At 39.3% G+C, this 10,727-nt stretch overlaps 1 protein-coding gene across 1 annotated transcript; it reads right to left on the reverse strand.

The window, feature by feature from the left end:
- Nucleotides 1-189: 189 nt before the first annotated feature.
- Nucleotides 190-8,138, reverse strand: LOC138209479 (aminoacyl tRNA synthase complex-interacting multifunctional protein 1-like). Its single transcript, XM_069168088.1, has 4 exons — nt 7,691-8,138; nt 6,857-7,050; nt 3,390-3,558; nt 190-2,888 (listed from the first exon to the last, which is right to left on the reverse strand). The coding sequence occupies exons 1-4, from the start codon at nt 8,124-8,126 to the stop codon at nt 2,722-2,724; spliced, it is 966 nt and encodes a 321-aa protein (XP_069024189.1). The 5' UTR covers nt 8,127-8,138; the 3' UTR covers nt 190-2,721.
- Nucleotides 8,139-10,727: the final 2,589 nt, after the last annotated feature.

Raw genomic sequence — 10,727 nt, forward strand, 5'->3', positions numbered from 1 at the left:
TGCTGCTTTATGGCAGCATTAGATTTGTAAGATGTCCCAGTGAGATGAGGTTTCTTCATTTATCAAACATGTCAACAGCATCTGGTTCAATTTATGCAATTTCTTAATGTTAATATCACTACAGGACAATACTGTAGCTATATCACTTTTGTCGTAAAAAAACAACAACAACAACAAAAAAAACACATATAGCCCAATGTGATAATTGACTTTATCTGTTACCCTGTATTGGTACCAAATTGTTACAAACACTTGTCAGGCTGAATTTAGAAAAAAATGTGGTTGAACTCATGGAAGGAAATTTCCATTTGACCAAATAGTATAGAAATGGTACAACAATCAATGCAGTCTATACATTGAGTGCAGAATCTGTGTAAACTGAATGTTATAATATAATGATAAGCTACTCACAGACAAGATTCGATTATGACACATTTGTGAAAGCGTTTTGTTGTGTTTTCTGCTCTTTGTGACCTCAAAAACAGGATACAGTGAGGGGGAACAGCACTTCGTAATAGTTCATAGGTTGACTCAGATCAACTTAAACCTGGTTTCAGGTGAGGTTTTATAGGCTTTCCCCTCCAGTGAACCACAAAGACTCCACAGATTGCACACTTACAGGACTGAATCGTACACAACAGATGCTGTGGCAGAGATGAGTAATGAGCCTTTATATTTCCTCCACTCTCTCGACTGTGGTTTCTACTGTGGGTTTGTATATGAAGAGATTACACTAAAGGTGGGTAGGTGATCGGTGACATGACATTAATTTCCTTTTATATGAAAGTGGTTTTAGTACTGTCAGCCTGCAGTATTTGTCAACACACACTGGAGCATGAGATGAAAAATCCCCTGTACTACCAATTTCTTTTCAAAAACACAAGTACAGTACTTATAAGTACATGTAAAGACAAACTAGGAACTGTTGTATCTGATGGACAATATGATATGACTGATGAGTAGACAGTGTGACAGTCAACTCCTTTTAATGAATAGGCGGATTTCTTTTCTATCAGATATTGTTGTGATGTAATGAATAAAATGTTTTGTTTATGAAGTGATACCATTCCCTTTGAGCCCTCCTGTGCTCTCAAACAAGTACTAGTAACATCCTGTCTCGGACAACATGTTCCACTTCTTAGTTCCTGAATCACATCCTTGTCTTTTACGTGCAGTTGTTCAGTTCCTCCTTTAAAATAAAGGAAGTAAAAACTTTGCATGCTTTGTTTCTTTTAGCTGTTTTCTGGAATTGGTTTGGAAGGAGGACATGATTTCTGTGTATTAAAAACATGTTTTTTTTTTTCCCTCTTAAAATAATAAATATGCTTATTTGCGATCTTTATTTAATTTGCGCTAAAATATGTTTCATGAGGTTTGACATACAAAAGTTAACTAATGTGTAGCAATATATCCAAAGAGCAGAGAAATGATGTCCAAATACATAATGAATACAAAACTACAAAAGTGTTTGTTTTTAAATTTCCTGAGCAGCAGCAGATAAACGAAGGCAGGATTTTTTTAACATGACAGATAAAATACTGTATTCAAATCAAATAAAAGGATACTAATGTGTACTGATACATAACACAAAGACTGTGTTTCAAATGACATACTTCCCTTAGTACACTAACAAATAGTACTTTTGACAATGTAATGTGCTGTTCTGCACTTACTAGAAATAACCCTAACATGTGAATACATCATCTGCAAACATATCTGCCAGCTTTGGAAAATTTTACCCAGAAATTAATGTGTTTTCGATCCCTCTGTTTAAATTAACACATAAATAGCTTCAATCCGACAGCTGTATGGTGGTATTTAGTGAAAAATAAACACTTTTAATCAGTGTTCAGCAGCAACTGCAGCTTCCTCAGATGCCTTTTTTGAAAATTCTTTACGTCGGTGGTCCCTCCCTCTCTGCTACGTAGCCAAGACGGTGACTGTTGAGTCCATCGTTTCATACTCATTTTTTGGACTGTTATCATTCGGGTACTTGCAGTGCACCGCATGTTTCCATACATGTCAGTGTAAACGTACGAATGCACTCAAAATAGTGAGTGTTAGTACATTAAGTACACCATTTGGAATGCAGCAAATGACCTGCAAATAATTGACCTAGTTCAGTTGATAAAAGAACAAAATGACTCAGCATTTAAAGTTCTTTCTATACTGAACTCATTTTCAGCTCATATCAACACTGTCAAAAAAAGCAAAACTGTTCAATGTCCCCTCATTCACAGGGACTTTTCATTGTAGACTTTTGTGCACTGTTCAGTGGAAATGACCTTTACAGTCTGATGGGGGAAACATTTATGTAAAAAAACACAAGTGTCCAACCAAAAGTGATTCTCTGCAAGAATGCCCCTTTTTTTCTACCATGTTGGATATGAAAGTGTGCTGCATGATCTCACTTAAACCATCACACACTAATTGCACATCATTGTGGGTACTGTAGGGCACATCATTTGGCCAAATTCACAACTACAGATATTCCTTATATAAAAAATATAAGTCTTGTTCACGTCCGTCCAACAGAGGGCTCTTCACTGTCACTTCCTTGGCTTACAGCACAAAAGTATGTGGACAGTCAAACCTCACACCCGTGGGCGTTAAGTTGTTGCCATGACAGCCCCCGCTCCTCTGGGAAGCCTTGCCGCAACATTTTGGATCCTGGCTTGTGGCAGGGATTGTTACTGAGCTATTTCGAGCAGCTCTGTTAGTTTATTTAATTTCACTGTCGCTCATGGTTTGAGCTCTGCACACTCCCTTACCGATCACTTCAAATGCAGCTCCTTTGTAGGTGGCAATGCACTGGCCGTCTGTGCGCAGGTCTGACTGAACCTGCTCCCACACCTTCTGTTTGGGGTTCAGCTCTTTGTCTGGTTCACCTGCAATCAAAAAGTAAGTTTGATCCATTAAAATCCTCTCTGTATTTTAGTAAGCCTCCACACAGGCAGGATTTATGATTTGAGGACTGCAGGAGAAACTTTTTTGTCCTTGCAAACTTACTCAAACATCACAACCATTGGCATTAAAATGTTAATAACCTTTCACTCTTCTTGAAAGGCTTTCCAAAGGATTATGGAAACTAGCTACAGGGATTTGGTCCCATTTAGCGCCAAGAGATCAGTGAGGCCAGCAGTGAGGTTTGGCAAGAAGTCCTGCTCACAGCGTGCAGCCCAATTCATCACAAAGTTTTTTTTAGAGCAGTTGAAAAAAAGCCCTCTTGTTTTGGATGTGCTTTGGGCCTGAAGTCAATGTCATGCTGAAAAGGAAAGGTTAGAGGTCACTGGCTGGTGAGCATGTATCTCTTGTGACTGTTCGATTGAGAATTCTTGTAAGATTTAAGCTAATGATTAGCTGTCGAGGGTGCCGTAGTCAGGTTGTACCTAGGAATCCCTGGAGAGTAACTCTGTCCCCTGGAACTGCTCCACTTGGAGGATCAATGATTTCCACCTTGTCTGCTGAGCTGGCACACATGAGCACAGCCTGGTTCAACTCTCCTCCTGTCTTGACTGGCTTCAGGTTACACAGCAGGACCACCATGCGATTCTGCATCTGTGTGAGGGACAGAAGATCAGATACACTTTCAGAGGCCACGTTTTCTAGATGGCCTTTCTCAGACTGTTGCTGCAAAGTTGGAGGCTCACTTCCATCCGCATTTAGAGAAACTCTTAATACTAGATCACACGGTGATAAATATTAAAGTATAACAAACTAATAAAAAAATAATGCAGTGGTAAGAGGATGTTTTGTCTTCCCAGCTGCAGTCTGACAGCATCTAAATTTGGTAAAATTATAAAAATGCCATCACTGTAATGTTTTAAAGAATCTAATGTTTACTATTGGTCCACATTTTGCTTCCTTCAGCCTCTGTGCTTCAGTACATTTAATTCAAAATGAAATTATTTGAATAGGTTTATATTAATATTGAAAGAACTGTGTGGAAAATGCAGCCTTTTTCCACACAGAGTGCCCAAAATAATTGAAAGCGTTCAAAAGTTCTTGGAGACTTGACTTCTACAAGGTCACTGTGACTTTCATGCCCAAAAGATCTCAGACGTGATTAAGAGTTGCATGTAGTTTGAGGGGAAGTGGGTCTGTAAATATGAGGAGTACAAAGGTGACCGTGCAAGTGAAGAAGAAAATAATGAGAATAATCTATCAGAGCTATTAAATGACCTGGTAAACGAAGAGCACAAGTCTTATAGATGAGCAGAAAATCATTTGCATGGTGAAGAAAGGAAAAACCTTTATGACTGCAGCAAGTCAAAATATCCTGCCCGTCTCACTGTCCAAATACTTACAGTGTGGACTGCAATCTTCTCAGGTTTTACAGCTTTTTCCATAAAAGTTGTGCACACATGATTTTAGCAGGCATTTTTTTCCCCATATTTGTTACACTATATGGCCAAAAGAATGTCTCCTGATGTGTCCACATACTTTTGGTCTGGTGATGTTTTTCATGGTTTTGTCCTGGAACATAGTTGAATTAAGGGAAATATTACTGCCACACCAAAGAATGATATTATAGATGTGAATGTAAATCCAATTTTGTGACGGTTTAGGGACTGTCCTTTCCTGTTGCTCCTGTCCAGCACGTTAGGAGGACTGGAAGACTGACTGGGAGCCAGGCCAACCTAAAATCAGTGACTGACCCCCCCCAAAAGTCTGCCGACCTTCAGATAAGCTATCAGCACAGAGTCAAGCAAACGATTGTCTTTAAATTGACACATAAATAATTATTATGACCTTGTAGTAGTAGTATTTATTATAGCATGCAGACATACAGTGGTGTGAAAAAGTGTTTGTCCCCTTCCTGATTTCCACTTTTTTTGCATGTCTGTCACACTTAAATGTTTCAGATCATCAAACAAATTTAAATATTAGTCAAAGATAACACAAGTAAACACAAAATGCAGTTTTTAAATGAAGGTTTTTATTATTAAGGGAGAAAAAAAAAATCCAAACCCACATGGCCCGGTGTGAAAAAGTGTTTGCCCCCTCCTGTTAAAACATAACTTAACTGTGGTTTATCACACCTGAGTTCAATTTCTCTAGCCACACCCAGGCCTGATTACTGACACACCTGTTCTCAATCAAGAAATCACTTAAATAGGACCTGCCTGACAAAGTGAAGTAGACCAAAAGATCCTCAAAAGAGAGACATCATGCCGAGATCCAAAGAAATTCAGGAACAAAGGAGAAAGAAAGTAATTGAGATCTATCAGTCTGGAAAAGGTTATAAAGCCATTTCTAAAGCTTTGGGACTCCAGCGAACCACAGTGAGAGCCATTATCCACAAATGGAGAAAACATGGAACAGTGGTGAACCTTCCCAGGAGTGGCCGGCTGACCAAAATTACCCCAAGAGCGCAGCGACGACTCATCCGAGAGGTCACAAAAGACCCCACAACAACATCCAAAGACCTGCAGGCCTCACTTGCCTCAGTTAAGGTCAGTGTTCATGACTCCACCATAAGAAAGAGACTCGGCACAAATGGCCCGCATGGCAGAGTTCCAAGACAAAAACCACTGCTGAGCAAAAAGAACATTAAGGCTCGTCTCATTTTTGCCAGAAAACATCTTGATGATCCCCAAGACTTTTGGGAAAATACTCTGTGGACTGATGAGACAAAAGCTGAACTTTTTGAAAAATGTGTGTCCCATTACATCTGGCGTAAAAGTAACACCGCATTTCAGAAAAAGAACATCATACCAACAGTAAAATATGGTGGTGGTAGTGTGACGGTCTGGGGCTGTTTTGCTGCTTCAGGGCCTGGAAGACTTGCTGTGATAAATGGAACCATGAATTCTACTGTCTACCAAAAAAATCCTGAAGGAGAATGTCCGGCCATCTGTTCGTGACCTCAAGCTGAAGCCAACTTGGGTTCTGCAGCAGGACAATGATCCAAAACACACCAGCAAGTCCACCTCTGAATGGCTGAAGAAAAACAAAATGAAGACTTTGGAGTGGCTTAGTCAAAGTCCTGACCTGAATCCTATTGAGATGCTGTGGCATGACCTTAAAAAGGTGGTTCATGCTAGAAAACCCTCCAATGTGGCTGAATTACAACAACTCTGCAAAGATGAGTGGGCCAAAATTCCTCCACAGCGCTGTAAAAGACTCATTGCAAGTTATCGCAAACGCTTGATTGCAGTTGTTGCTGCTAAGGGTGGCCCAACCAGTTATTAGGTTTAGGGGGCAAACACTTTTTCACACAGGGCCATGTGGGTTTGGATTTTTTTTCTCCCTTAATAATAAAAACCTTCATTTAAAAACTGCATTTTGTGTTTACTTGTTATCTTTGACTAATATTTAAATTTGTTTGATCTGAAACATTTAAGTGTGACAAACATGCAAAAAAATAAGAAATCAGGAAGGGGGCAAACACTTTTCACACCACTGTAATTGTGCATCAAGTGAAACCACCTGTAAAACACAATGCAAGTATGGATTTATGAAGCTTATACGAAAATCTGATTTGTAGTTCAATTTACATCATCCTCAGTCAAACGCAGACACTTTAGTAAACCACATTACAGGCAAGTGTTCCTTTTAAAATCCACCTGTAACCCGGAGCCTGATGATTCAGTGATCTTCAGCACAGATGAGCACTGTAGTATTTAGTACATTCGTTGAAAGTATAAAAGTTGTCACTTGACAAGCAAAAATGCCAAAGACATGTAGAGCGTGAATATGTCAGCATTGTTTATGGAATATAACGCACAAACAAAACAGTGGCTCATTCATCTAAAATATTAAGTTTGAGTGACAGCAATTATATCTTATAATAAAATGATGTTTCAGAAATTCCCTAATCCCACTACTCAAATGATACTGTATAATACTGTACCTGGTCCACGGGTATATATTTAGCCAGTTCGCTGACGACGGTCCTGGGTGAATCCTCTCCCACATCGACATGCTCCATGTACACACTGTCATCATCTGGGAACTGCATGGCTGTAATTATACGTCCAACGCGCAGGTCCAGACGAGACACGCCCACCTTGGTGTCCTCTTGGTTCTTTGCCACCTTTTGTCCTCCTGACATCAAAGAAAGACACATACTATCATATCAGCTGGGCACCAGCTCATTCTCTTGAAATGATCTGCTCCATGTCGAGTGTGATGGAACATGCAAAGTGTGCAGCTTCATAAAGAAAATCCAACAACTACAAGGAAAAGTCTGCTGAAGTGAGACGATTGTTAGAGTTTTGTGGTGCTAAAATAAGTATGTAGACTCAGGTGTGGAAATGGGTGGAGGAAACTGATTTCATCAAGATTTGTATTAATTTTAATGAGGAATGATCTTTTAGGCAAACTTTTATAAAAGTAATAAGTTAAACTTCAAAATATGCTCTTCAAATTCGGTTTCTTTTGCATATTTTCAAGTTAAATAGTGCAAATTCAAATTACGTGATTCCATTTTTTTAAAAAAAATTTTTGACATGCAATTAGTTTTAATGCAAATAAAATCCAGAAATGAATAGTTTCAATTCAGTTTATATTGGCACATATTTCTGCTCATATGAATCCTGCAGCCAGGAGCCAGAATTCAGTATGAATGTCCAGCGGTCACACGTAGGTGTGAGATGAATGCATGGCCAAAAGTATTTGGACACCCAGACACTCCACCCGTATATGATCTTTGACCCTGTCCCTCCCAGACCTCCTTGCACTTTACCTTTGGGCTTGCTGTAGGAGGACACTCGGCCGCGGAAGCCCATCTCGTGCAGCTCCCGGCGGACAGTGGTGGAGCTCACGCTGGCTCCGGAGGCGCTCTGAAACTCGGCGGTGAGAGCCTCTATGGAGGGCAGGCACTTCTCCAGGGCTACTCTCTCCAGCACCTGACGGTCCTCCTCTTTGAGCTTGTGCGGTCGGCCGCTGCGGGGCAGAGCCGTCGTTATTCCTCCACGTTTCCACTTCAAAATCACAGCGCTTACGGTGGACCGAGGCAGTTTTAACAGAGCGGAAATCTCCCGGACGGACTTGTTACACATGTGGCATCCCACCACGGTGCCCCGCTGGAAGTCGCTGAGCTCCTCACTGCGACCCATCCCGTCACTAATTGGAAGTCTGCTTTTGCATTGATTTCTCACCTCCTCCTCCTCCTCCTCCATGCAGCTTTTTCCCTGTTCTTCTTCTGTGGTTTGTGGCTGTCACTGCCAGTTTAAATATCACCGGGTATATTACCGCACCCTGGAGGATGAAAAATACATTACAACATTAACAAAATGCTATTATCGAATACCACACAGTTTAACAGAAAACAAGCAACCAATAAATCCAACAACCTCTTAGATATGTAATACTGAGAAAATACCAATCTTTCCCCCAATATAGAGTAGAAAACATGTTCATATATTCTCCTTTTATGAACACCGTCAAACGTTCTGTCTCTTGTTATTTGCTATTGATTTTCAATTTATTTCTCATTGTTAAGGAAAACCAAATTTTGTGACTCTTCCCTCCCAATTGTACACCTGGTTGCCCCATGCCCAGGTAGGTAGGTAGGTAGCTACTAAGCAACTTAAGTCTGGGTGTTGGTAGTCAGCAGAGGGGAAACAGAAAGAATGTAAAATGTACACTTTATAGAGTTTTAGTTAAGATAGCTATCAGGCGCCCACCTCGTTCTGCTATTGACAGGTTCAAACTGTAGTTCTAAGCGTCTGACAGTGTTTGGAAAAGATTCCTACAATGTTAGACCTTTCGGTTTGATCAGAAAACAGCTGTATTGTCACCGCTCGAAGCAACCAGACTCCTATTAATAAAAACAATAATTCTAATGTGTAGGACACGAGTTGAGTCTGGTGGCCTTGAACAGAACGATATGGGACTATGGGTGTGCAGCCTAACATCCATAATACTGACATACTGCTATCTGTCAGTGATATTTATCAGTGATGCTTTAGGTTTGTAGGTTTCCCAAGTGGAGATCCTAAAGAATGCAATGTTTATCCTGGTTGAGCATGGTCAATAATAGACCATATTCTTACATTTTTATGACATTTTGGACAACATAAACTTTTGTGTACTATGAAATTGTTATGACAAATTGGACAACATATTATAGAATGAAGTTTAAATGACATTTTGGACGAAATACTATGTATGATGTTTTAATGACATGTTGGACGAAATACTGTAGTGAGATTTTTATGACATTTTTATGACATTTTGAACCACATGCTATACCAAGATTTTTTTTTTATGACACTTTTGACAACATATGACAGTATGAAATTGTTTTGACAATTTGGACAACATACTGTAGTATGAAGTTTAAATGACATTTTGGATTAAATACCATAGTTTGAGATTTTTATGACATTTTCAACAACATACGATACTATGAATTTTTTTTTTTTGACATTTTGGACCACATGCTGTACTCAGACATTTTTATGACATATTGGACGAAATTCTCTAGTATGATATTTTTATGACATTTTGGACAACATAGTGCATCCGGAAAGTATTCACAGCACTTCACTTTTTCCACATTTTGTTATGTTACAGCCTTATTCCAAAATGGATTAAATTAATTTGTTTCCTCAAAATGTTACACATAATACCCCATAATGATAACGTAAAAAAGTTTTATTTTTGGAAATCTATTAAAAATAAAAAATAAAAAAATCACGTATATAAGTATTCACAGCCTTTGCCATGACACTCAGAAATGAACAAATTGAGCTCAGGGGCATCCTGTTTCCACTGATCATCCTTGAGATGTTTCTACAACTTGATTGGAGTCCACCTGTGGTAAATTCAGTTGATTGGACATGATTTGGAAAGACACACACTGTTTATATACAGTAAGGGGAGGCTGTGGCTCAGTTGGTAGAGTGGGTGGCACACTAATCGGAAGGTTGGTGGTTTAATCCCCAGCTCCTCCTGTCCACATGCCTGTGTGTCTTTGAGCAAGACACTGAACCCTAAAATTGCTCCCGATGGTGTACCATCGGTGTGTTGTAAGTCGCTTTGGATAAAAGCATCAGCTAAATGTGATGCAATGTAATGCAAGGTCCCACAGTTGACAGTGCATGTCAGAGCACAAACTAACCCATGAAGTCCAAGGAATTGTCTGTAGACCTCCGAGACAGGATTGTATCGAGGCACAGATCTGGGGAAGGGTACAGAAACATTTCTGCAGCATTGAAGGTCCCAATGAGCACAGTGGCCTCCATCATCCATAAATGGAAGAAGTTTGGAATAAGGCTGTAAAATAACAAAATGTGGAAAAAGTGAAGCGCTGTGAATACTTTCCAGATGCACTGTACAATAGTATAACTTTTTGGACAAAATATTATAGAAATTATGTTTTAATGAAATTTTGGAGAACATACTCTAGTATGATTTTTTTTCATGACTTTTTGGAGGAAATACTATAGTGTGACGTTTTAATGGCATTTTGGAGAACATACAATATTATGATGATATGATGTCATAACGTTATGGAAGTACAAACGGCTCGCTGAGTGGGCACACTGGATTGGGGCTATGTGCATTCATGGTTTTATTAAACGTTTTGACAGTTTCACAATGTTTATCTTGCACCCACACCCCCTTTACTATGTAAAAAGTAGAGCAAAGTTCAATTTATACAATATGTGGACCAATAATTATTCTATTCAAATAAATACAGAAGCATCAATAAAGAAATGAACTACAAGAGCTTAAGTAAATTTGGAGGAAAATCACACTGTAACCTTATTGCA

The sequence above is a fragment of the Embiotoca jacksoni genome, unplaced genomic scaffold (genome assembly GCF_022577435.1).
Source record: "Embiotoca jacksoni isolate LCO1_2020_lvr unplaced genomic scaffold, fEmbJac1.0.p SCAF_4, whole genome shotgun sequence".
NCBI classification, from domain to species: domain Eukaryota; kingdom Metazoa; phylum Chordata; class Actinopteri; family Embiotocidae; genus Embiotoca; species Embiotoca jacksoni.